General features: G+C 39.3%; 1 protein-coding gene across 6 annotated transcripts in view; it reads left to right on the top strand.

The window, feature by feature from the left end:
- The window catches only part of TIAM2 (TIAM Rac1 associated GEF 2), a 165,112-nt gene that overhangs the window by 76,199 nt on the left and 61,283 nt on the right, over nucleotides 1-27,630 (top strand). For all 6 annotated transcript variants that reach the window (XM_071549264.1, XM_071549265.1, XM_071549260.1 and 3 more), the window contains 6 exons: nucleotides 2,241-2,352; nucleotides 3,397-4,599; nucleotides 10,374-10,806; nucleotides 16,091-16,263; nucleotides 17,284-17,508; nucleotides 26,847-27,032. In XM_071549264.1, coding sequence (XP_071405365.1) covers nucleotides 3,403-4,599; nucleotides 10,374-10,806; nucleotides 16,091-16,263; nucleotides 17,284-17,508; nucleotides 26,847-27,032 — 2,214 coding nt within the window. In that variant the 5' untranslated portion in view covers nucleotides 2,241-2,352; nucleotides 3,397-3,402. The remainder of the gene's footprint in view (nucleotides 1-2,240; nucleotides 2,353-3,396; nucleotides 4,600-10,373; nucleotides 10,807-16,090; nucleotides 16,264-17,283; nucleotides 17,509-26,846; nucleotides 27,033-27,630) is intronic.

Raw genomic sequence — 27,630 nt, 5'->3', positions numbered from 1 at the left:
AGAAAAGCATGTTGTCTTCTGCAGTAGTAGGTTGCTGTGAGAAACACAGTGGAAGCCAAACTATGTCCCCTGCACTGTAATTTCCAGGGCTTCCACAGATCAAATATTGTAAAACACCATGAGTGTTTGGAGTGAGCACAGCCAGAGTTTGTACATGACCACCACCCAGCCTGTATCACACTGCCTTTGGGTATAAGCTGGCTTGCTCTTCTCCAGCTCCACCAGTTGGAATTAACAGAAATAAAATTGCTTCATGCAAGTATGAAGTAAGAGAAAGGCATGGCAGCTGATTTCCAGAGTGATGGTCTTTGTGCAGCCCCATAGATGCCCCAATAGACTATCATAGCATGTGCGGATGTTGAGCCTATCATAGCCTTCTGGATGGCCAGGATGCTGAGAAAAAGCCCTTGGGGGTATTTCTATGTGATTTATTGACTGTTCTGTTGTAGTGCAGACTGATTCCTGCACAGACTGAGACACTGTTTTGTAAACATTGTACCCTGAGATAAATCTATTCATTCACCCATTATGTGGCCTGTGTATGGGATCAGACGTACAATGGACCCTGGTAGCGGCAGCTCGAGCCTCAGTGAATTGAAGGTCTGTCTTTTGAGGTTCATGACAGCAGCTTGCTCACCTACTCTGTTAAAAGGATTACCTAACCATTGCACAATCACTGTGGAGACCAGATGGTCTTTTTGCCTGTTACTTTAGACAAATTGTGTTCAGTGTTTCCTTATGAATAGATATAAGCTTGTTGAAAGTACTTTCTGCTCCCAGATGAAAAGTTCTGAACATAAACTGATTACTTGTTTGTGATCCGTCCCTCTTGGATATAGGAAGGCAGTTTTGCTGTGCGTTAGCAATTTGTTCGTCAGCTTGAAGCTTAGGAAGTTTGTTTGTTGTCTTCTGTTAACCTTGAATCAATAGTCTTTTGTTCAATCCAAGTTGTACATGACAGCTTAAAAACTGTCAACATAAAGGAGTGTGCTTAGCAGCATAGGCAAAGCAAACCTACAAGGCAAGAGTGTCATAAATGGCAACCTTCCGAACTGTTGAGAGAATAAGCAAGTTAAACAAATTTTTTTCAAGTGTAAGACGAGATTTCTGTGGCTTATCTGTTTTGTCAAATATCTTTGTGGTAACAACCGTGAATTTGTGTTTATAGGTCTGTAGCATCTCTATCATATCTCTTCTAAGTAATTTATTTGCTAACCTTTTTCTAGGTTTGCTGTTAAGACTGCTTTTACTTCTGCAAGTTCTTCAAGTTTGCAGCCTTTACCTTTGTTTTTGGTAAGGTTAGAAAAGTACCTAGATTACCAGTGCATTAATTTAAATATCTTCAAGGTTCTTATACATTAAATAGCCACTGAAAGAGTCAAAAAGAGCAAAATCCAGTGTGTTCAAATCAGGTAGGTACTCAATTGAAAATTATGAACAGTAGCCACAGAATTTAGTCAGAAAAGAATAATTTTGGTGGTAGTGTATTAAGAATGGTTTCTAGCTAAAATGCATGTTTCAAAACTGAGTCTTAAGATATTGTACCTGATTTCTCGTGAGTATTTCAATCCCTACACTGCTGATGTGTTCTGTGAGATCCAGTTTCAGTCCTTTTGCTTTGAGTTGTGGCCTTTTTGTGCCAAGTGAAGAGCTGATACATTCAGAGTGTTAGGAAGAACTTGAGTCTTGTTATCTTTAGGTGTGTGTGATGCTTGGTGCTGCCTTTTTGTTGTTTTACTGGTAGATTAATTTACCATCAGAACAAGCCTAAAGAAGGAGGTTACTGGGTAGCTGCTGGAGTGAACTGCATGGTGGCCTTTTGCTGCAAAGGTCATAGTTGAAATCCAGGCTTGGGGAAGAATAAACAGATGCTGTGGGACATTGCTCTGATCAGTTTGGTCCACATTGTAATGGATCACTGCGCAATCCTGACAACTGTAATTGGTCTTCCAAAATGAAAACTGGAGGGCGCTCAGTCCTTACTTGTCAGTCAGATGGGAGAAGGACAGAGTTAGAAAATAAAACACTTACTGACTTATTTGCACTAACTCAATGCCAATTGTTAAAGGATGTTTATAAAAATGTATATCTTAAGTCCAGGAGTCCCCTTCACCAGAATTCTCCATTTGTAACCTCTGTCTTATTTTTAATTTTTTTAAAATTAATTTTACTTGCAGCAGATGTAAAGTGTAAGTTCTATTTGACTAAAAACCTTCTTTTGTCTTTTTGTTGTTTTCTAGGAAGGCTGCATGCGAACTCCATCCTGGTTTGGCAAGCGAAGCAACTGGTCACGAAGACAATGCAGAGCATGCTAACTACTAACTCTATCTGTGTTTAAGAGTGATCCTACAGGTTTGCTCTTTGTTTTATACTACACTTTTAATCTAAAAGTGCTAAGGGCTAGAAGTAGGGATGTTAAAAACATATACAAACCCTAGAAGATAAGATCATGCTTTCACAGTGGCTTATTTTTATGAAATTTTAATGAGGTGGCAGTGTATTCTCCTATGAGTGATAGTCTGAGATCCAATATGTAAAGCAGCATAGTGCCCATGGAAAAACCACACTAATGTTGTTTCTTTAAGTTACAAACTGCAGATTCACTCTGAGTAACAAAAAGAAGAGAAAACTTTTTTTGTTTTGGAGTCATTTTATGTAGGTTTGAAATCTTCAGTCACCTCCCTGGGGCAATGTAACTGCTCCAGTGTGTGCCATTCACTGTGAATTCTGTGAAGAGCCGAAGAGCATTTTCCTAAGTGAACTATCAAACTGCGCTGTGCTGAATGAATATAATGCAGTTTTGTGCTGTAGTGGAAGATGAGGCTTTTCACTAACCATCTTTGATTTTTGGCATGTTTTTTTTTCCCTTTCTCCTAGATTAACTCCATTTAAACACAAAGCTGGGGTTTACTGAATATTTTATTGAGGCAACACTTGGTTGCACAGAAATCAATTAAACTGAAACTGCAGTGGGCTTTTCTCCTGGCAGAAGGGATTTCTCTGAAAGTACAGTTCATTTTATGTCTAAGTTATGATTATCTTGCTGTCCCCCTTTCATTATACCATTGTTCTTGGGAGCCAGAGACTTTGTAAGTTATAAGGATGTTGCCAAGTGTGTGGGTGGAGAAAGGTGTTGACATGATTTCAATGGAGTTAGATTCCAGCTTTATAACAGCAGGGTAATGAACCATACGGAGAACAGGCTTTCCTAGTCAGCCCTTAAAATATATTCAGTTATGAATTTAACATAGAACATGGCTATTTAATGGGTTTTTTGAAACAATTGTTTCATATCATTTTTTAAATAGGCGTTTTCCTGTGTAAAGGGTAAAAATGGCCTGCTATTTTTGCTCTGTCTTCTAGCTATTGTTTCTAATGAAACTCTTTTTAATTTAGTGGAAAATGGGGAATTCAGAAAGCCAATACAGTCTTCAGGGATCAAAAAATCAAGCTGCTGCTACAGTTGGTGCCAAGCAGAAGCCTTGTTCTCTGAAAATCCGCAGCATTCATGCTAAAGATGAAAAATCTTGCTCTGTACATGGATGGGGACATACCAGCAGTGGCTCAAACTACAAATCAAGGTCTCTTGCCAGAAGCTGCCTTTCACACTTCAAGAGTAGTCAGCCTTATTCATCTAGACTTGGTGACACTGTGATGAAGGTCTCCAAAAGCAATGCCCATGCCAAACACAGGACAAATGCCTCAGGGGACTACTGCCAAGGAAATAATGCAATGTTTTTGCCAGAGAATGGTTTCCACTATATTGGCCTTCAAGCTGAAAGTAATCATGCTGCCTCTCGAGAATGCAATGGCCACATTTTAAATTGCTATGGAAAGAATGAGAGTCTTGTGTCAGCCTCCCCATCAGGGGACAGGAGGAGTCCGAAAGTTCTCATTAAAACACTGGGGAAGCTGGATGGTTGCTTGAGGGTTGAGTTCCACAACAGCAACAACAGCAAGGTACCGACTGAGGAGTCCAATGGACCAGTGCAGTTGCTGAGGTATTCACCTGCCTTGGAATCTAAGCCAAATAACCTGCTGGATGTCAGAAGGAACTCCAGTGCAGATTGTTCTTCAAGCCATCGCCTGTCACCTACAGATTCAAGGCTTCGATCTAGTAAAGGAAGCTCTCTCAGCTCCGAGTCTTCATGGTATGACTCTCTCTGGGGAAATGCTGGGGATATTAATGAGCTGGATGGTTCATTTTTAACCAGAAGCACTCCAGACACAAGCATTCATGCGAGTTTCCCGACAAGCGACAACAAGAAGTCCTTCAACCAAAGTTCATCTCTTTCCTCACTCCGAGATCTCTATAAGGATACAAATTTGGAAAGCACTCCTCCACCTGGGATCAGGCTGTCTGATGAGTATATTGACACTCCTGGTAGTCTAAGCAACCGTGTCTCCTTTGCCTCAGACATTGATGTTCCCTCCAGGGTAGAGCAGGGAAGTCCTGCACGTTACACCTCCTACACGCTCCCATGCAGGAAGTCTAAGCCACTTAGTGAGGATGCATCCAAGAAGGATACATTAAAAAACCGAATGCGACGCATCAGTGACTGGACAGGAAGTCTGTCAAGGAAGAAAAGGAAGCTGCAGGTATGTACAAACCCAGCCTAAGCATCTGAAAGTGGGTTTGTAGATTCCTCTTACAAGTATATCATATTTGTCTTTCTTGCACGATGATTACTTGCTTATCTCATTTAATAATTTGTGAAATTATGAGAGTACTGCATCCCTGGTGCTGTCTGAAATGTCAACAGCAAAAAAATACATGTTTGTGTGTGCAAATTTTCCCTTCTTGTTTTTGTCCCCTTTTAAGTTAACTCCAGTCTTTGCAGCTTAATGTCTCAGTGAATTTGCTTTTGAAATCATTGCATTACTTAAAGAGTGACTTGGGAGTTTTTAAGCCTTCCTTTGTTTCAACTATGAAAATATAATGCTATTTATATATGCTGTGAATCAGCATATGTTATCTAAAGAGTGTAGAAGGTGCAGCAGAAGAAGGACATTGTAACTATCTTTGCAGGTATTCCCTGTCTGTGTTGCTGGCTTCATCACTTTACTTTCACTGTCAGTCCATCTCTAGCAAGACAAGCAACTGTATTGACCAGTGCTGCTGGTTCTGCCTCCACCTTCTCTGAACACATTATGTGAAGCAACCTCCTCCTTCCTCTGTGTCAGCTTAGTTCACCAGACGGAAAAGCTTCAATTGCCATCTGGCCCACTGGGAGATGGCAGTGTGAAGAAGGAGATGGGAGGAGGGCAAGAGGGAGGGAAAGGATGTTTCCTCAGAAGAATTTAAGACTTAATCCCATTAATAGGAATTTAGGATGCCTCTGGTCAGGAATGAAATGCTCATCTCTAGCTGTAGGCCCCAGAATTGGGCATGAAATACCAGACTCTGCCTGGGCTCTGCACGTGAGTTTACAAGCTGAGATGGAGGGCAGAGACTGTTTTGGTTTTTTTTTAAGTATTCCCTAGTGTTTCTTACATAGGAACAGTGCCTGTGTTTCCCTAAATGAAGGATGCACCCTTTCAGCAACATTGAGGAGGTTCTGGCCACTTCAGAAAGTTAGCAGAGAGTTAAGAGAACACCCACTTCTGCAACTTAGGCAGCAGATAAGCAGTAGATCATAATACATGCTTTATGTGGCATGTAGAGCAAATGCTGTCTCCTGTGCTGAAATTCAGACAGATACTGTGCTTAACAGGCATCTGTCACTGCAATGTAAAACTCTGACAGACTCTTAGGCTCAGAAATGAGGTCAACATAAGGTTTGCCGGTCCGCGGGCTAGGTAGAGGCTACAGAACTGGGAAATGAAAATGAGAACCATTTATTTGGATCAATTCTGTGAGTTCCTGCTCATGTGTTTTGTCAGATGCTGTCTTTTCACCTTCTTATTTAGCTGTGAAAGAGAAGACAGAAAAAACTGGAATCACTGAAGAGCCTCAGTGCCGTGTTCCAGGATTCCTTACTGGTTTCAATGTCTGTAGCTGTTCTGGATTTTACTGCCAGGCTTTACATATGATTTCTGTATCCCAGACCTTTGCTATGTATTACTTAGTTATGACATTTTCAGAATGGTATTTGTGGTGTGCGATTCATAGCTGTTTTGAATTCACTGTGCAGTGAACTGACTTCAGACACAGCAAGGAAGTTTGGCTGGTGAGATTGCATCAAGCTTGAATCAGATTCTGGTAGACGGAAAACAGCCCTAGCTCTAAAAATGGTGGTTTCTTAGAAAAAGGCATAGGAAATGGTTAGTCATTGATTTTAACCTGCCAAGTATGCAGCGACAGGAAGGATAAGAGGGAAGTAGTGAATGCTTTATAGTTTTGCAGTTCCTTGTGAGGCTTGCTTGGTTCTTTTCCATCTTGCAAGCTTTGAGTAACCTGCTGTCTCTTCTGGGGGTTGCTGTGTTGTAGTTTGGTAATGATTATACTCTCACTGGGTCCTTTGGCTTAAAAATGCAGAATTATTGCGCATGATTATGATCTGTCAGATGGTTAGTCCCCATTTGCAGGACTGTTCTCAGCAGCTGTAGTCTCTGTGCTTCTCTCTGAACAATGTGTCCCTTCCTCTGTGCATTACTAATAACTGAATGTGAGTCACTTGGGCTGAATGTGGGTGAAAGCTGGAATATTTCCCTCTAAGTGGCCCTAAGTGCTGGTGCTAGCTGAGTGGATAGGTCCTTCCAGGTACCCCAGTGGAAACAAGTCAGCCAAGCTGCCTGCTTCATGGGGGCTCAGGACCAGAAGGCACTGGCTTGCGATATTGAGGCTGGACCCTTGACTCTCGAAAGGCAGTGGAATTTAATCCTCTTTGTGAACAAATTGCAGCTTAAACACAGGTAGGCTTTTCTGCATCTTGAAGGCTCTTTCCAAACCCTCTTACTCTAATGCTTGGTAACTGACAGAGTAAATGTAGTCCCAGCCAGTTTTTCCTGATGTCAGCATTGCCTGCTACATTGGTTGTTCTTCCCTATTAATCTGTTACGATTTATTTAAAGAAATCATATCTTTTCTTGGCCCATGTTTGGGGTGCTATGCAGACTATCCTTGGTCTCCTGTGTTAAGATAGGAAGTCTGTTTCCTTTTCATTCTGGCACCCTTCCTTTGGACCTGTTTTAAATCATACACAAACAGATTTGCATATGGGATATTCCACAGGAGTCCTTGGCTGTGCCCTGTCCAGTTACTCAGATGCTTCCTTATGACTTGATCTGATATATCCTAGAATTGAGTTTGCCTTTTTAATAATGGTCTTATATCAAGACTTGCTGTTCATTCTGTTCCATGACCGAGCTTTTATTGCATATGTGTTCCCTCAGTGCATCACTGGTACTCTGCTGAAGAGAATGTTGTCATTTACTTTAATCTGTGGCATTGGAGTGATGCTGTATCACAATACAGTATGTGTGAGCTGAAAGGTGTATGTGATACATGTGACACCTACGGACAGAATTTAGTAGACTTGCTACACAGTCAGATACTGCAAAAGAGGGTGGTGTAAACTCAGTACGCAACTCTGTAACATGGAGAAAATAAGCAAATACTGTGTAAAATGAAAGTCCAGACACCAAAAACAGCTGCTGAAGAAAGGTTCTTCCAATTAAGTGAAGTTGCCTCTTTAATTGGAGTCTTATCTGAAATTTTGTGACTTTATAGGCCAGAGCCCTTAAAGTGGGATGTAAAGAGAATTTAAAAGCACATTGAGCCAACATCTTTATTTGACTTGAAAACTGGTTTTAGAGTCTCCTTTTAGCTTGGGTCCTAATAAAGGTAGCAGGCTGCATTGTTTCCTGTGCTGTTCTTTAGAGCTAATTATTATATGCATCACTTTGTCTAATGGATATCTTAGTTCCTTTATCTTTTGTGTAATCTCTAACTATTCCAGAGTATATCTCAAACACTGAGAGATGTCTTGAAATATAGCTAAGCAGAAATGGTGGTAGTTTTCTATCATCAGTAGATGCAAAGAAGGGAAAATGAGCAGAAATTCTCCTGGCAGGGAAACCACCAAGACCAGCCAACTTAGGTCAAACCTTTTCAGCAGTTACACATACTGCTACAGTGACAGCCTCCACAAGGACCAGCAGAGACTGCCTGATTCTGCCAGTTCAGTTCTTTAAGAAAAAAAAATGTAGGTGATGCTGTTATGATGAAGTGTATATATTCGTTTTGGTTCCTTTCTCCATTTACTCTGGTGTGGTACTTCCTTGTTTCTCCTCTTTCTCTATGTGTGGAGAGAACATAGGATGGGAGTAGTGGCTGTTCATGGACAGGTTGTATCCCACCCTTTTTATTGTTTGTTGTTTCTGTGGTGGGTCTTCACAGCAGACACCTTATGGGATGTGTCTTGTGTTGTATCTCTTACTAGTGCTTTGGGACTGAAAGAAATACATATTCTTAATAAGGTGTATGCTAATGTTTTCAAGGGGACACTACTTCCTAGAGAATAGTCAAACAATTAAAATGCAGGATTTTGGCACACAAGTACAGTGACAGTAATTAAAACAAGGGTGGAGAAAGCTTTCAGTTTCCCACTGAACTGCAGATGGCCAGTGCAGTTGTATAATCTATGTTCTACCGTTGCTCTGTGGCATTAACACATTACATGCAGGATTATTTCCTGGTTTGGCACGCCCTGTGTCAATTTTCCTCCCTTTACTGTATAAAAGACAGCTAAACCTTTGATATTTATCGAGTTCCTCTTGGAGAACACTAATTAACACTCTGCAATAAGCTCATCAGCAGACAGTGATCTGAAAAGCCAGACTGAAGTTCAATGTACTAAAGGGAACATGGGTTTCAGTTCAAACTAGCTTTTGTGAGGCCATGGCCAGCAGTGTCCAGCTGCTTGAGAAGTAGCTTGTCTGGCATTGCTTGAGAGGGCGTGCAATCCCACTGTTGCTCTTGGCTGTGTGCTGGAGGTCCTGGTGCTATCAAAACACAGCACAGGTTTTCCGCTTCAGTTTTGAAGAGCATCAAGTAAGAAGCAAAGGAACAAAAAAGTAGTTGTTTTCAAAGCTGCTGGTGAGAACAGCTCACAGGAGACTGATGTTTATTTACTTTGTTCATGTACAGTAGTCTATGAGCAACAAAATGCTTTTAGAAAGCAGTCTAAACTCAAAAGCATAATAGCTTTATTATTACTGAGGGTAATAGTTTCACTTCTTGAATTGTTTATTGCCATCTCTTTTTTTCTCTTCCCTCACACTTTTACTGCAAAAAGCAACATGTTTTTTGTATTTTATGTTTTTAAGTTTTGGTTGTTTTTAAATGACTTTTGCAATGCTTGAGTTTGGAAGACAATAAATGGTTTCTTGGGATGGATAGTGTGATTCTCAGTAGTGAAGTTACTCCAAGGAGCTCTGTCTTGAGTAATACAAAAATCCCTGTCCATCACTGGATCCTAGGAGAGTTGGGAGCAGTCAACACATTACTGGAAAAGGCTTAAGAAAGAAAAAGTTCCATCTGTCAATAAGGTCCCATATTGACAAGCAGTGGAAAGAAATGGACAAAGTTGAAGTCATACCATCAGGCCTAAGTATTTCAAATAAAATTGGCTAGCCTTCTCAATCCAAGGGATAAAGTTGCAGAGTGCAATTAGAAGAAAGGCCCATCAGTGCTTGATGAGATAATCAAGCTCTTAGGGGGTTTCCATCAAGTCAGAAAATACACACCTCTGCAGTCTGGAGACTGGATTCATGCCAGTCAGCAAGCATGTCTTTCTATTTTTAAATCACATATTCTGTTAGATTAGATTTTAGTCAGTTGATCAATACTAACAAGCTTAAAGTATTCTCAACTTCTGACCTTTTTTTTGTTGGCTAAGCACAGCTTATATGACAAATTGAAAATGGAGGTAAAATCAGCATTGCTCTGCTGAAGCTAAATCAGACCACATTGCAGAAATAGGATAGCACCAAAGTATTGAAAACCCTGTAATAATAGAAAACCTGTTGTGACATTGTTCCTGTTTGTACTCAAACTGACATGTAAGCAGTGGTCCCTGGGTTTCAGATGAGGATGTAATTGTCTCCTAGAGTACCTCAGGTTTCAGCCAGTAGAAACCACAGTAGTTACTAATGAAATTTGAGATTATTCACAGGTGTCAGAATTATGGAAGTGCTCAGACTTAGTGGTTAGGGTTTAATGAGGTTCTGCTGAAAAAATTGTGAATGGTGGCACTGGAGGTGTAACCAGCTGCTGAGGTAAAGCATAATAATGTAATGGTGAAAAGAGGTGGCTCTTGATGAAGACACTGGAAGTGGCTAAACATGGAACAAATTTAAGTGTCAAATGAGATGAGTCTTTTGATCCTAGCTCTGGTGACTGATCACTGATAAATTCCTTTTATACACAGGAGCCAAAGTGTAGAGATGGGAGTGAATACTTAGACAGCAGAACAGACTTCACTACAGACACACTGGCACCATCACAGCTCTCCACCTTGGCATGGTCACCTGGCTCCAGCCATGTCCTGTCCCAGAGAAGTGAATCCACCAACGCAGTCAGCAGTGATGCCTTGAGGCAGAACATTTATGAAAACTTCATGAGGGAGCTGGAGATGAGCAGGATGAACTTGGAGAATACCGAGTCCTCGTCAGAAACAGAAGACTCCAGTGGCGAGTCCCTCAGCTCCTTGGAGCAGTTGGATTTGTTGTATGAGAAAGAGCAAGGAGTGGTACGTAAAGCAGGTTGGCTGTTCTTCAAACCCTTGGTGACCCTGCAGAAGGAGAAGAAGCTGGAGCTGGTCACACGGCGAAAGTGGAAGCAGTACTGGGTCACACTCAAAGGTAAAAAGGTCGATCCTTCAGCTTGGCAGCAGCAGTTCTGCTTTCATTCATGTTTGCTTCTGTTAGCAGGTTTAGGGGGACCAGAAAATCATGCCTACCTTTACAATGTCTACCCACCACTTAAAGTGAAGCATGTGCCTAAGCAGCCCACTGAACTGAGGTGGTGCTCAACTGTCTTTGGTATTGCTCGTGCAGCCTTAGGTTTCATACCACAGAGGGAATTATTTAGTCTGATTTCCCAGTTTGTGTATTGACACAGAATTGGGGATTTAGAAGATGCTTTTGGATTATCAGAGATCAAAGACCAAATTAAACCAAAAGTGAGGAAAATACTGAAGTTACACCTGTCTTGGAGGCAGTCAAAATTTAAGGGTCAGAAGAAGTCACTGGTGCCCAGTTCCCTGTCACAGTTCCTTAGGCTCTTCTATAAGGTTTACTTAAAGATGGGATAGGTTAATGTAAAATGTTTAGTTCTTTTCAAGTGGCAATATAACGATGAGGTGAACTCCATGTGCCAGAGCATTTACACAGAGAGAGATGTGTGGTTCAGGGCACAGGAGTTGAAGCAACAGCAGCAAGGGAAGCCCTGTGGTGCTCAAGGCATAGTTGCCATGGAGCATTCCCAGGGCTTGCTAGTCTACCTCCTCTCCCTGGATGGTCTTTCACCTTGCCCATTCCCTGCAATACCAACCTGTTCTGGCTTTTGGCAAGCCGAGCTTCTCATCTCCCACGGCTGCTCCCACTGTGAAACAGCCTCGTGGGAAGGGAATCCACTAAAAGGGTGGATTGAACATTGCAGATGTGACTGTTGTGCTCAGCACTGCTCTATCCATGTACATGGATGGCTCAGAGGGTGCTGTGAGAAGTATATGGGTGTCAGGAATTGTGAGAAGGAAAATAACGTCTATTGTGGGGAGGGTGAGTTCATAGGCTTCTTTTTTTTTTTTGTTTTGAATTACATCCAAAGGATTTGCCGTTCAGTAAATATAATGCTAAGTTAATGAGTAAGGAAATGATCAAACTTAATAATTTCCTAGCATTTATGGGACTAGAGGAGAGAAAATAACAGCTTTCCCACAGGTTGCCCTTTTCAGAATTCTGCGTAAGTGTAGACCTGAGGAAAAATGAACAGCAAACAGCAAGTGCTGCTAATGTTGTCCTTGACAGTGCTGATTTAAAAGAAGCAAACTCACTAGAATGAGGCAATTCTGCCTCATAATTCAGAGACTTGATATCAAGGGAGCAAAATGTAGGCAGTCTGAACAGTTTAAATAACTTACCCTGATCATCAGCATGATTCATGCTTACAAGAAGTGTGTACAAAAACAGTCCAATGTCTTATTATGTGTGTGTTACCAAGTGCGAATATGAGTTTGACCTGCCTCTTCTGAGATTCAGTTAGTTTCTAAACAATTCTATCAAAAGTCTAAACTGAAGTACATTGTATACTGGTAGTTCAGGTATTTCTGAGGCTCTGGCAAGAAATTCAGGTGCTTCATGTTCATTTTCTTACTATAAAATTGTCTTATTGGTGATCTTGAACAAGTTGCATCCCTTTTTGCTACCCAAATTTCTGCAGCTTTTTAAAAAGCTGTATTGACTTCTAACATTATAAGTGTTAGATACAGTAGTTTTTACTTCAGTGGTTAATATGGCTGCAGAGTCTGCATTTATGGTGCAGAGTCTCTTCCACTTTGTTAGCTGTTTTAAATATGCATTCCTCATTTCCTTGGTCTCTTACCTTTATTGTCTTGTGGAGACTTCTAATGCCAGAATAAACTTGCCTGTCTGGATATCAAGACATAGTTCTGTTATTTTAATATGCTATATCAAGATCAAGGCACTCATTTTGGTTCTCCTTATACAGGATTTTGAATAAATCTGTGTTTAATTTGTTCTTGAAGTTTAAATAGCCAAGATATTTTAAACTGTGACTTAAAATAGCTACATATGCAAATAGAGATCAGCATGTTTCTTTGCACTCTGTTGAGATGTGTTTAATTACAAATTTGCAGAAGGCTTATAGCCATCTGGGTTACCTGCCAGGCTTCAAAGTATACATGTCCTGAGGCCTCTGCTCTACTCTGAGGACCACCAAGACCCTGTACCAAGAACTCTCTTTTCCATCTGCCCATGTAATTAGTTTATTTTAACGAGGGAAAGTGCTTTTCCATTGCCCTTCCTCTTCCATTCAAGTTTTGATTAAAATACTTGGACAATAATCAGTCCCAGTGGGTCTGACAGAGCTTATGAAGTTAGCTGCTTCCAGGGATCACTTCATTTGATCCAAAGATGTGCCTGGGGTGCTGTAGACCTGAGCATACATGAATCTATACCTTTTAAAATTTTTTATTCATGTGCACATAAACTGTCCGGATAAAATATGACTTATCCTCAGTTATAGCAAGTAGGGAAAGTATGGGAACTTAAAATAGAATTTAATATGCACTTTCTTAAAATGCATAAGTGGAAGTTTGTGCATTCCTCCTTGCTGCTGATTTTGCTGGTTTAGTTTGCCCTGTTACGTTCAAACAATTACAGAAGAGCCATACCTGATATGTAGAGTGTAAAAACCATGTCCTTCTTTTTCAGCTGCAGAGATCTCCAAGCGTTTCAGTGTCATAAAGAAGATCAAGTGAGGGATGGCAAGGGGAAAGGATAGGACCAACTCTATAAGATTTATTCTTATCCAAAATAATCTTCCAAGCACTTTGGACTGTAATAGGAAAAGGTGCACTTACGTGCTATAGAGGCATTTCTGTTTACTGGATTCCTTAATTTGAAAACTTTAAAGTCGACAGATGATTTGATCAGTAACCTCTGGTGTTTCCCTTTCTCTTGCAACTCTTGTACATTTATTGACACTGGAGAATATGTTGAAATCCCTCTGATGGATCTCACTTTTCGTACACTTTGGATTTGGTCTCTATGAAGACCAGTGTATTCCACCTCATAACTTTTCACAGCAAATGTGTCCCATAGACTCTAATAAGCCCAGCTTTCCCCTTTATCAGACATAAGTATCAAAAAACTCTTGATTTTGGTTCTGATTTCTGATTTGACCTTAGAGGAAGCTCCCCTTGAATTTACATGACTTTGAGTGATGTGTCTTGGATTTTTAATGCAGTATTAAGTGTAAATGTTAAAAAATTATTAAAATAAATGTAGGACTCTGCTTTTACCTAACTAGCTTAAAATCATCCACCAAAGAAACATTTCTATTTTTCAGGTTTAGCTGTCTCCCTTTGATATCCATTTCCTAGGCATATTTGCAAGTGCATAAACAGAAAGAGGTGTCACTCCAAGAAAATCCAGCAGATTGATAATCAGCAAGACAGCCAAAAATCTCAGTTTTGGCACTGCCCTGTGTTGTGGTGCCTCTTTGATCTGAAGGGAAAACAATAAAAAGGAGGCTGGAGAGATGACAATGCTGTAGTCCTAGCAAACTCAGTTATTGTATTGGTTAAATTTCAAGTCTTCTACTGAATATGGGTAGGGCTTGCAGCAGTAATATATTTGTGGATTACTAGTGATCATTTAGTCTGACTTGCTATGTAATGCAGCCACAGGTCTTCTCTAAATTCATTCCTGAATTTGAGCATATCTTTTGCAAAAGGCTTGCCTTGATGGAGAATCTACTATTAGCCTCAGATTTTTCAAACTGCTTAGGTTATCCTCAGTTTTCAAAATGTGTTTGGAGTATTCTGGTCTTACTTCTTGCATACATATAGATGTAGAATAGTATTAATTTATCTTCTATATTTAAAAAATCACCAAATCCTCTGTTGTTAAAGTGCTCCAATGAATTAAGGTTTGCTTATTTTCTCTGAATGCACAGAGAAATCAGTTTAGCTTAAGAACTTCTTGAGAAATCTAGTTTATAACAAGGTTATTTTCATGGAATCATAAAATGGTTTGGTTTGGAACGGATTTTAAAGATCATTTAGTTCCAACACCCCTGCCATGGGCAAGGACAGCTTTCACTAGACCATGTTGCTCAAAGCCCCATCCAACCTGGCCTTGAACACTTCCAGGGATGGAGCATCCCCAGCTTGTCTGGGCAACCTGTTCCAGTGCTTCACCCAACCCCATAGTTTCTTCCTAATATCAAAACTAAACCTACCCTCTTTCCTTGTAAAGCCGTTACCCAAAAGGCAGAGCTACATTGGCCAGAAACTGAACCCAGGCCTCCTGCATGGCAGGCAAGAATTCTACCACTGAACTGCTGATGCTGATGTACCGTATTTGTATTTTAGTATTAGTAATAGTAATGTATTTTATAATAATAATAAAATAATTTTAACTACTTTATAAGTGGAACTCAGTCCATGACTCCTTGAACAGCCAGACTGCTGCATTTCATAGGACAGTGGCAGGAAGGAAAGGCAGATGAGGATAGAGAGGATGGGCCCTTCTTTAACCAGCTTCACTGCCGAAGGCAACATGGCATTGTAGTCACAGTGCTGTGGGCTGGGATCAGGTCTCTTCTGCTGTGCTCCAGAAATAATTTCACTTGTTACCTTGGCATTGTCATGATTAAGGATGAAGCTTGTTTTCTGGATACAAGTTTCATACCTCAGATACTACTCTTATTTACAAGACTGAACATGCTCAAGCTGAACCCCTTTAAACTGTATCAAATTATTCAGAATTGTCTTAATCTCCAATTTGTAGTTAGATTAGAGGCAATGTGGTTTAAATTTAAAAAGTTTATTCACTAAACATGTTGTATGAAGACAAAAGATTCTGCAAATCATTTCAACAAATACAAAGAAAACGGCTGTTGTGAGAGAGTTGGTTCAATTTAATAACGAAACACAAAAGCCTATTTAACTAAGCAGGATTTAATCTCTTCTAAATGCCTTAATGATTTAATAGGCTGAGTTCCTTGCTAGAATCACAGAATATTTTGAGTTGGAAAGGACCAACTCTCTTACCATGGCTAGGGACATTTTTCACAAGACCAGATTACTCAAACTCATCCTACCTAGCTTTGAACTTTTGCATATTGAGGAATATCCTGATTTATTTTTTAAGTCCATAGATGTTTGTTGTGTCTCTATTAGAGGTCTGTTTCAAGTTTTCATTGGCAAACTCATCATTAATTTTGCCTGTATTTCTGTTTAGAAGATCTTCCTTTTTTACCTACTTCAGAAGAGGAATGAAACAGTTCCTTTTCTCTGAAGGGTGTCTTAATTCACAAAAACATTAATATAAAAGGACTCAAATGGGAGATCCAGAACTCACTTTCTCCTTATGTTTTTTGTCCCTCTAAACTGCAAAGGTTGTACTCTACTGTTTCATGAGACCTATGGAAGGAACTCGATGGAGCAGAGCAGTTTGCCTCGATATGCCCTGTTTGCAGAAGACAGTATAGTTCAGTCTGTTCCAGAAGATCCCAAGAAAGAAAATGTTTTCTGTCTCAGCAATTCTTTTGGAGATGTCTACCTATTTCAGGTAACAGGATGCATGCATAACTTTGTGGTGGTTTCCATTTTAGGATGTGTTTTTGAGTCTACACATGTATGTATATGATTGTATACACACACACACACGCACATCATGCTTCTGCCTTAGACTTAATCACATAATTGCACTATTGTACTATACTATCATAATATTAAGTGTATGTTATGATTTCAGGTATATGATATTATACCAAATGGCTCAGTCAATTATGGTTCAGAAACAAAAGGAACAAAATATCACAAATATGCAAGACAACTTTGGGTACCTGGTTGACCATAAGATTCTGGAAAGTCAACTTTATGATCCATTTTTTTTCACACCTGTTAGCATTTCACCCTTAGAGAATGGTGTGCTCTATCCTGAATCTGCTGGCCACAAAGAGTTTGCTTGAGCAAGGTACTTAAGAAAGAAGGCTAAAAATAATCTAATTATCTTCGCTGCTTAAGTGTACCACTGGAAATGTTAATAAAGAACAGGGTTATGTGGAACTGTGTGTCTAGAAACATGTTGATTCATAGGCACACTTGTACATATCTCCACAGACATTTTGTGCAGATTATATTCTCTTGACCTGGATGTTCTCTCTTCACTAATTTGATATTTTTTAAGTAAGCAAATACCTCTCTCAGGTCTTACATATAAAATTTTCTCTGTTGTTGTGTTACCTGAAGAGGTGGAGGTTTATCTTTGCAATCTGATGGAGTTTACATTAATTATTTGGATGAAAGATGCAAGTCACATCTTTCCCACAGCTTATACAGCTCTGTTGTGCTCCTAGGGCATACAGACTATGGAGGTCTAAGAAGCAGAAGCTGAAGTTTGGAGACAAGTCATGACAGTGCAGGAAAAGCTCACACTTTTTTATTTACAAAAAAACCTTATTTCATTTGGTTAAGATAAAGTGTCTATGATGATAGTGAGCCCATCAAGCACTTTATGTCCTAGAGCTGTTGATTTTTACTTTTTTTTCTCTTATCTGCTCATAATATTGCAACTTTGATTTCACAGGCGACAAGCCAGACAGATCTGGAAAACTGGGTTACTGCCATACATTCAGCCTGTGCTTCCCTCTTTGCAAAGAAGCTTGGGAAAGAGGACACTGTTAGGCTGCTGAAAAATCAAACCAAGAGCCTCTTCCAGAAGATTGACATGGATGGCAAAATGAAAAAGATGGCAGAGTTGCAGCTCTCAATTGTTAATGATCCAAAAAACAGAAAGGCAATAGAGAATCAGGTACTGGAAACAATATTTTTGCAGGAGCGTATTTATCATTACTTCTCGCTTTGGGCTCTGTTTCCGCTTTCTGGGCCTGAGAGTAATTGTCTTGGAGATAGCTGGCATGGTAGGTGTAATTATTGCCAATTTTCTACAGCAGTCCAGAGCAGCGCAGGAGGTAGGATCCTCAGAGACTGAACTGTTTTATAAGCACAAAGCTATTTCTTTTCTGTGAAAACATAATTAATTTTCACTGTTTTATGAGGTACTTCACTGTTAATAATATCTAACTGTTACATTGCATACAAGAGAATATACAGTGTGTTCTGTGAATAATTTAATTTATTATTGAATTGCAGAAGACATTGAAGTATAGGTACTTGGCAATATTGTTCTGCACCTTAAGACAGGACGTGAAGAGTACTTAGTCCTTCTTCCAACTTTTTTTGGATAGTGGCAGACAAATCCATGTGCTTGCAGTTGAAATGCAGCCATCACTAATGAGCACTTTATTGTCTGTATAGTGGTGAACAAACATGAGGCCTTACTGTGCTCTCACTTCTAGTGTGTGATCCAGGAATCACTTCAGTGACACCTTTTGGAAGTACATCTTGTGGTGTTGATGTCTTAGTCATGTCCCCAGTTTTGCAAGTAGCAACTGGCAAAAGGATGTTTAGACATGCTTAATGTTCAGACAAAGATCTCACTGCCCCATAGCCTCTTGTGCACTGAATGTGTCTAGTAGTTTAGCCTGAATAAGTCTGTGAACTGAGTTTGCTGGATCCTTTATTTTATTAGGCCTTCAGCAGGAGACAACTGATCATTTGAACTTACTGACTGGTCTTTGAGAGCCCATCCTTACCTGCCTTTGCAGTCACAGCATCTCTGTCAGTACTTCAGGCTGCACACCATAGCCCCTTGGTTATCAACCAAAGTTTATTTCCTTTGAAACTTTGGAGCATAATTATTTTTCTTTGGTTAGTGAAACACTTCTAGTTTCAGAATTTGATGCTTATAATATTTAAAAGTCTTACTATAAAGGTTTGAACTTGAAGAGCAGACTGACTGGTATTGACTTTGTTGTCAAGCTCTTGTGGCACACTTCATTTTGAACCTATGTGAGCAGAGTTCAAATAACATGCAGGTTTGTGTAGGGATGCTGCAGATGTTCATAAGCCCTTTGAATGCTCAGATGTTCAAAATTTGTTTCCTGGTCACTTTATTTCACGGTCCAGAGCTGAGTGAGGTGAATGAAAGAGGAAAAATGTTAAGCATCCTTCCATTGAAACAGGTTTTGAGACCTAGAAGAATATATGGAGTTCTATACATGTCTCATGCTTGTAACATGGAAAAATCCTCATGTGTATTGACTTAGTTTATCCCTTTCCCCATCAGATATTCATGCTAATAGTTTATTTGGAGTCAGCTGAAGAGTATTAATGATGTGTCTTAATATCTGCTAATTAGATGTTCTGTCCTTGAACAACTGCCATTATTTTCCAGCTCTGGAAGAAACTGACTTCATTCTGTAGAACTGAAATCCATGACTAGGGCTGCAGAAGATTTGTTCCTTTTAATCTTCTGTCTGTACATGTCTCAGAACATTGAATGGGGGCAAATCATTGACACAAAGAATGAAACAGACCATTGCAAATATCCACTAGTTAGCAAAGTATAAATTTATGAGATTTTTCTCCATTCTTGATCCTTTTGATCTCTTTAAAATCTCTCCTTACAATTGCTGAAGGTTTATTGGCAAAGTCGCTTCTGAGAAAAGTCAGTAGATAACTGGCTTTCCTAATCTTCTGATTTGTTGTCTCAGAGATTGGATTTTGCAAAGGAAAAAGAAAATCTTGATGTAATTAGTAACCTAGAATTCTTAGTATACTTAGTAAGGTAATGATAGTGAGAAAACATTATTCCTAAGAGAATAGTTCTCATATATGTAGCTCAGTTGTTTTGTAACTGTGGTTGTTTAACTGTCTTTGGCCCACTTTGAGTAACAAGAGGAATTTAAGTTCTGGTTTGATTTTTGATTGTAAATTCATTGTAAATTCAATAGTGTTTTCAATCATGTGGCAGTTATGATTCCTCCATGCTGAAGTAGATAGTATTCCAATACTGTAGTTTATAAGCATGTCCTCCATTCTGTACTGGAAATCTTCACTAGGGATTTATTTTGGGAAGTCAGCAGAAATAGTGCGATTGACTTCAGAGGGATCATGGTGGTTTTTTACATAGAAAGATGAGGCATAATCTTGATTTGTTTCCACTGGGGAATTATCTTGGAAACTCTGATTTCTATAGCCTTTCTCCTTTTCTTTTCTTCCTCTGAGAAGCAACCACTCAACCTCATCTATTTTCTTCTGCATCTGTATTGATTTAAAACCAATACTTCTCTGCTGAAGACTTAATAATTCAATAAAAATAGGGCTTTATAAGCAAACAAAACTTTTTCTTGTTTCACAGTTACCATCAACTTTATCAGTTTTATTAAGGAAACCTGGACTTTCAAAAATTGCTATAGGTATTTTGATATACTCACATGCTTCCTTTTGGTGTTCAGCAAGTGGACTGGAGAAGCTCATCTGATACTATTTTGTAAATCTGGAGAACCTGAAGGCTATTAATTGATAAAACCTGTGCTAAATGGAAGTGTAAACAAAAAAATTACAGGGAAAATACTGTTTTTCAATGGAAATTTTTGTTTTACAGACTTGATGCTATCAAACTGGTTGGGAAATGTCTTCAGCCTTGTGGCTTACATAGGGGATTCTCTCTATCTGAGTTTACTCATCCATTCAGAGAAAATGACAGCCCTTCACATAGCTGTGGGTAATATTGGTCAGCTTAGAAGAGATCAATGAAGCAAATATCTGTCACAGCAGTGCATGTAAAGCAGCCACAGGTCACTGCAGTGTGGCTGGAAATCTCAAGTCTGCACATACTACCTACAGCCACATATGTTTTTATTACTATTTGAAATAAATATGTTGTGGGTGGTGATATTCCTCCAGCATATAACTTCTGCCCTAAACTGAAAAAAATTACGATAAAAGGTAGCAAGTTTGAAAATCCCCTGGTGCCAAGATGAATTTCAATGCCTGTCTTTAAGAAAATTACAGTTTTCCTGATGTTTAACGTGCTAGAGAAACCACAGTGTTTGCTGTGAATATAAAGCTCTGTCAAACTGCTAGGGAATTCAGTGAAAATTAACATTTATTCAGAACTCTTTTAACAAAATGTTGCACATTAAGTCAAAAGTGGAGCTGCCTCTGCCTGTAGAATAGTTTTTAGTGGGATGGAAAATCTATCTCACAGTGAGGGCACTGCAGCCTTGGGTGTACTTCTTTATGTACTTGGTAGATAAGTCTATCCTATTGTCTCACTTCAGAGCAATAGCATGAATAATAGTTGCTTGAAAGCATCTGGAGTTTTTAGATTTTATTATGTTGGTATAATCATGTTTTCCAGATTATTCAGATGTTTCTGATGTGATTCATATATTCTTTGCACATGATACTTAACTTACTGATCTGATGGGTTTTGAGCATAGATATTTACTTGCAGGCACTGAAATAGTGAGGCATTAATGAGAAGAACAGGCACATGCTTGGAGATATTTTTTCTGGAAGTTTTTATATGTGTACTCCACCTAAAGGTAGTTGCCATAAAAAATAAGGGGGCTCAATAAGGTGGTAGTCTGTTTATTATGGGTAGTCATTAAATCCACTAGTACCTTTCTTCCCTTCTCCGTAGTGGTCTTCAGCTTTTTACAAAGAGCATAACTTCATTACTTTTTTTTATAATTTACTTGACTTTTTGTTTTCCTTTCACATTTGAAGAAAGATGATTGGAATAGGTCTGGGAATTTATTCTTCAGGCTCCACAAAGCCCAAATTTCATGTCTTAGCTTTTTATAAAACATCTGATGAAATATTGTCTGTCATTGAGATGAAAATTCACAGTAACAACACTCAAAGATAATCTTTTCAGGAAACTTTGCTAGCACATGCCAGTATTGCCACATACAAATTGAATTTGAATTGCAGTACACAGTAACTTTTTTTTCTTCCCTATCCTCTTAAACAAATAAAACCCCATTGTCTCAACTTGTTAAAACAGATCAGTTTGTGTGAACAGAACAGTTTGTGTGGTCTCTGAACTGGCTAAAGCAGAGCTCTGCTTCATGAGAGGTTCAGTGCAATTTCTTTTCAGATGTGACTCCTCAGTAAGAATAGTTCTTCCCTACCTCATTAATAAAATACTTTTCTTTACTAGTAGCAGACTGTGAATGAAGTGAGTAGGCAGCCAGAAAGTTAGGGAAGTTAATCTCCAATCTCCCTGCACTGTAGTTATGTTTTACAGATGAGTGGATTTCCATCTTTGTTTTGCAAAGATTTGGCATAAAATGATGAAGAATAAATGAACTATTACTGCACGTGGAGTTGCATAGCATTATCTCATATGATGAGATGGGGGAGTGTATGCAAAAAGGGCTAGAGGTTTGGGTTTTGGGGAGAGGCAACTGGGTAATAAAATTCAGTGGTTTTCTCACTTACATCTCTAGCTATAGACATATATGTGGTACAACCAATTTCAATCAGATTATCATCAAGAATGTAAATTGGGTACATGTGCATGCACTTTTATGCTATTAATGGTATTAGAATAAGATTTCCTCTTGTCTGTTTTGGTTAGAAATGATGAAAATTCTGTCCTTCCAAAACAACCAAAATGATGGCATTTATTGGATTACAAAAAAAAGTCTTGTTATTTCAGGAAGATTTCATAATATTTTTTTAAGTCACAAGGCAGAGTGAAGAATAAAGTATTGCTAATTGCACACTAGTATTGTTGTACTCTATTACGTTGCCTTTTTTATTTCTTTGAGCTGAAAGTTATGACAGTATCTCAATGGTGTATTTAAAGTGATGGAATTTCTTGAAGAATTGTGCTTTTGCTTATTCAAGTTCTCCTTAGGAACTAATGACAATAAAAAATCTGTTCCTTGTCCCCAGAAACCAAGTGACTTATTTCTCCAGATGGGTACGTTATGAATTGTGTCTGAGAACCAGAGACTGGAATGCAAAGAGTTTGGTGTTGTTTGTAATGTGTTTGAAAAGCTGTACATATAAAACAGCAGCAGAAATTTCTTTTCAATCCACAGAGTTCCTTACATCAACTTGCAGACACTTTCCATCTGGTAATAAGATGTTGTATAGGAAAAAATTCTGAATTTTTTATTGCAATAGATAGTGAATTGTTTCAGTGAGGCACTCATGTTTCTGCATGGAATAAGAACTATTACTAAATAAAATCAGTTTTGAAGGCTTAAGCACTGAGGGAAGGACCTCCTGCCTGGGCATCTCTTCCTTTCTGCTTCTTTAAATAGGTGCCAAGGGAAAAACTTGTGTTTGTCAGATGAGCTGTCTGGGAAGTTTCTTCCATCCTTCTTCTAGGTCCTTGAATTATTGCTACACTGAGTTGATATGGTATCATTTCTGGCACTGCTTTACACCATTCACATACCGGTTTGGGTTTTATTACGCTGAACTCTATTTACTTTGTACAGAACATGTGTTTGAAAATGAAACAGTTCTTCCTCAGCCCCCCAAAAGATACTGTTTGCTCTGTAGTGTAGGAAGGATAAGGACAGGGACTACCTCTGAACCACACTGTTGGCACTGCCTTTGCTGGGATATCAAGGCCCTTCCTTTTACAGAATCCCTAACCATGTTCCAGCTGAGGTGGTGGTGCCACTGTAAATGTCACCTGCAGAGACAACTGTATAGCACATAGGAACTATGGATACTGTCACCTGCTGGAATCCACTGGTCTGTATTGTCTGATCTGAATATATTTACCCCTTGCCTTTCCCAAGCTCCCACTTTAAAGTTTACCTATAGAAAACCTAGCAGGTTTATTGAACTGAGAGAGACCTGTTTTCAGGCAAATTCCTTTAGCTCCTCTGTATGCATGGTTTAAAATGTAATTAACTTTCAATTGTTTCTGTGTCTGGATAGATTTTTCACTAACCTGAAGGAGAATCAACTATTTATGTTCTGAAAATTATCATTGCTACTGAAGTAGTGCCAAAAGTACCATGCTGATCTTCCTTTTTATGTTAACTTTTATAACTCTTTCCTCTTCTGAGTGATGCAAAAGTTCATCCTCTTATACAGTTACTGTCTTGTCCCCACACCAGACATCCTTGCATGACTACTCCTGGTTTCCCAGGCTAAATAATTCTCAAGGCTTTCCACAGTTTACTCCTTTCTAGGTCTCTGCCATAGCTTCCTCTTTCTCTCTACCTTACATGATCCTATTAGGTTCAATACATTTATTTGGGTGGCCTCTCCTTGCCTTTCTCCCGAGCTCTTTCATGCTGCCACTAAACCCAGGAATCCTTGCTTAACATTTGCCTGGACTGAGAATGACACCCTCCCTTTCCTCTGGAAAAAGCCTTTAATGCTCTCATGTTTTATGTGTGCTTGCTTGTTTTGATGTAACCCACATCGGGCCATATCTCTTATCTCTTTGTGGACTAACTTCATGCTGCTGTTAGCCTTTGTCACCCATTCCCACTCCAACTCTGGTGCATCCACTTCTTCCTGTTTGCTTTTGAGCAGATTTCTAAAGGGGTATTTTGTCTGTGCATGATGAAGTTAAGTCCTTGAGCCGTCTTTTGGGCAGTCCTCCCACGTGGGGCAGAGATTTGCCTCGCACAATAGCAGAATAAGGATCAGAGCAGCTAGTCTGAAGGCTGTAAATTAACTTTGTGGACCAGGTCATACTATGCTTTGAAGTTGTTACTTTTTTATTTGTGTGCTTCCCCCATTTAGTCTTTAAGAATATAAATCTTTAGGAAGAATTATCATAGTTTAAAAGGCTTAGACAAATAGCAGCTGGTATTGGTTCCTGGTCTCCAATTGGTTCCAGACATCCCTGGTTTTGATAAGGTTACAAGACAATCTCAGAAATTCCTTGCCTAGAGCTTGTGCTAATGCCATTAAATGTAACATTGTGATTACCAATGCTTTTGGAGCTGATTAGCTAGTATCCTGCATGGCTGATAAACACTGTAATTTAATTATTTCTTCAGCATGCCCTCATGTTGTAACTCATTCCCCCTTCTTAGATTAGTTTAAAATACAACCTAGTACAAGTATTTAATGGGGATTTTGAGGAAGGCCTAAGAAACACAAGGATGCCTGTGTTAAGCCTGTGTCCAATGGGAACAGGATTCTCCATTCTAGCAGTGCCCAGAACAAGCCTTGCTCTCAAGTTGACTTGGTGCTGTACCCACAGAGGTGTCATTTTGAAGGGAAAGTCATCACCTGAGCTTGTAGCTGTTGGCTTTGTGAAAAGATGACAACTATGTTTTCATTCTACTTGGATGTTGACACAGAGAAAGAGCTCATGTCACAACCTCTTTTTGGAGTCGTCCCATGTGTAAAGTACTGGCAAGCAGAAAAATGCTCTATGAGGAGTGTCTGAGCACAAAGAAAGCAAAAGAGGGCAATGATCAAATAAGCCTAAGGAAAAAGAAAAGATTATTCTTTCCGAAGTACAGAGGGTTCATGTTTTGAATGTCTGTGGTGAGAGATTTCATGAGGCATCTTCATTCTGTGAATGCCTCTTGTCGCTCCTCAGTGGAATTAGTCTCATGATAAGCCTTTATAAATTCTCTCTTTTGCTTTTAAGAGTTATTCTTTGAAAGACTTTGTAAGTGTACTGTAAATTATAATTTTGTATTCATAGCTGTACAAAATGGTACATTGTCTTCTGTTTCTTCACCCTACCTGCCAAGTAAAATCACCTCTTACTTCCAAAAGTATAGCCATAGCCAATGCCACAGTTTGTGAGCACATGTGTAAAGAAGCTGGACTAGGAACGGTCTCTATCACTTGTAGCACAAACCTTAGCACCATTTTGTTAACAGGGCCCTTTTCACCCTTTTATTGCTTACTTCATTGTTTAAAGTAAAGAGGGAAGATATTTGTTTAATTCTTGTGATATTTGACAGCATTATAAGGAACCTGAATTGATTTTGCTTCTAGGTGAGCCTACAGGTCATAGTTCACCTGAGCTTTTTTTATTTGTCGGCTTGTTTCTGAGTCACAAAGCTTTGCCTAATCTCAGTGTAAGGTGATAATGTCCTGTGCATGCAGGGACACTCAGGGTGTACCAGCAAAAGACAGGAAACCAAAGCTTGTTAGAGAAAATGTGATCAACTTTCTCCACAGCCCTAAACCACCTGTTGAACAGCCAATATGCAGTGATTGGAGCTGCCATTGGAAGACCAACATTGTCAGGGGATTTTACTGATCTTCAGTACATGAACTTTGTGTATGTTAACCTAATGGACATGCCTTTTCTGCCTTGAGTCAATGTGCTTCCTGCCTTTTTTATTTGTACTATTTATAGGTATTAGTGTATGTTGTACATTAATTGTACAATCTGCAGGACAGATTTTACCTGCAACTACCGGTCTGCAATTTGGAGAAATGAACAGCAAAATTTGACTTTGATGCAATGCATAAGAGTATGTGTTTGTTTAAATGAGCATGCATTTACACAAATACTTAAAATCTCTCATCTAAGCCTTGATTCAAAGCTTGGTCTGATAAGCACTTTGAGTCTTCACTTTCCTAGTTTTGCATTACAGCTGGTTTAAGTTGTTACATCTGCATGTACCTGTGCTCGATATGTATAAAAATTGCATATGTACATTCCTTTTGGTCCAATGGTTTATGTTGGTTCTTCTTAGCTGATTGTTTGCAGCTTGCCTGAGCACAAGTATGTCTTACCCTATTAGTAAGAACAAGAACCATGAGTATTGTCTCCCGTTTACAGTTAGAGAAGCCATAGGATGGTACTAAAGAATGAGCAAGACCTACCACTATAGCTACTTCGCTTTGCACAGCACGTTAATGTAGCTATGCTACTTTGCTTTCAGCCTGCCAACTAGGCAATCAAATCTAAACCAATCAAGACTAATTTCCAAAAAGGAGAGGGGAATAAGGAAAAGAAAAAAAATAAAAAGCCTTCATGAATCGCAGGGTTGTGTTTTTATGTAACTGTTTTTGTGGCTATCAAACTACCCGATGTTCATGGTATGTTCATCCTGTCAGTATGCATCTAAGACCACCAGCTTTGTTTTATTTCAAGTCATCTTTTGGGTTGATGTAACTCAATATGACTGAATGTGTTTTGGCAGGGAGTAACTAATCTCATCCTTATACTACCAGATGAAAGTAATTTACTATGGGTTTGGGGAAGAGCTTGGATTTTCAGTACAGCCCACAAAGGCATTTTTCCCCTTTTAATTGTCCCTTCTTATATCTAAACAGATCCAGCAATGGGAACAAAACCTGGAAAAATTTAACATGGACCTTTTCCGAATGCGATGTTATCTAGCCAGTTTGCAAGGTGGGGAACTCCCAAACCCGAAGAGCCTTTTGGCTGCTGCCAGTCGTCCTTCAAAACTGGCACTGGGGAGGCTCGGCATTTTCTCTGTCTCATCCTTCCATGCACTGGTAAGTCTGAATGCACTTTTCATGGGCATGTTACACAAAGCCATCATTAATATTGTTTTTAGATGTGGAATTGTGCTGGGATAATGCATGGCTGCACCCACATACATTGCTCAGACAGACCTGTTTCTCTCTCACCCTTTCAGCCTGTTTCTTGACTGAAAATCAATTTTCCTCTACAGGATATGGCCAGGACTTTTTCTCTGTCCCCCAAGGACTTCAGAATTGGAATCCCTCCTAAAAATGAAGTATTCTTAGCATGGGCTAAAACTAGAGACAATTCAAAATTATAAGTCCCTTTTTTAAGAACTGTGGACTGTGTTTTAAAGAAGAGTGAGATCCTGAGCTTCTGTAACCCATTGTCACCCTGTCAGCTTCAAGGGAAGTAGTACAGCAGTAGCAGGTTCACCTCTGGTCTTTAACCTTAGCAGGGCTGCAAGGCTGATCTTAGCAGAGAGGTCTGGACCACATTTGCTGCATGTGAAGTCTGAATAGTGATACTGAAAGTCCTGTCAGGGAATGTGTTTCTCTCTGCCACTTTTTTTATCTTGTGTGGTTTGTGCCATTGCTTTTTAATAACTCAATACCATAGCAGGTTTAT

The sequence above is a fragment of the Pithys albifrons genome, chromosome 2 (assembly GCF_047495875.1).
Source record: "Pithys albifrons albifrons isolate INPA30051 chromosome 2, PitAlb_v1, whole genome shotgun sequence".
Classification (NCBI taxonomy): domain Eukaryota; kingdom Metazoa; phylum Chordata; class Aves; order Passeriformes; family Thamnophilidae; genus Pithys; species Pithys albifrons.
This window is presented reverse-complemented; position numbering and strand designations above follow the sequence as displayed.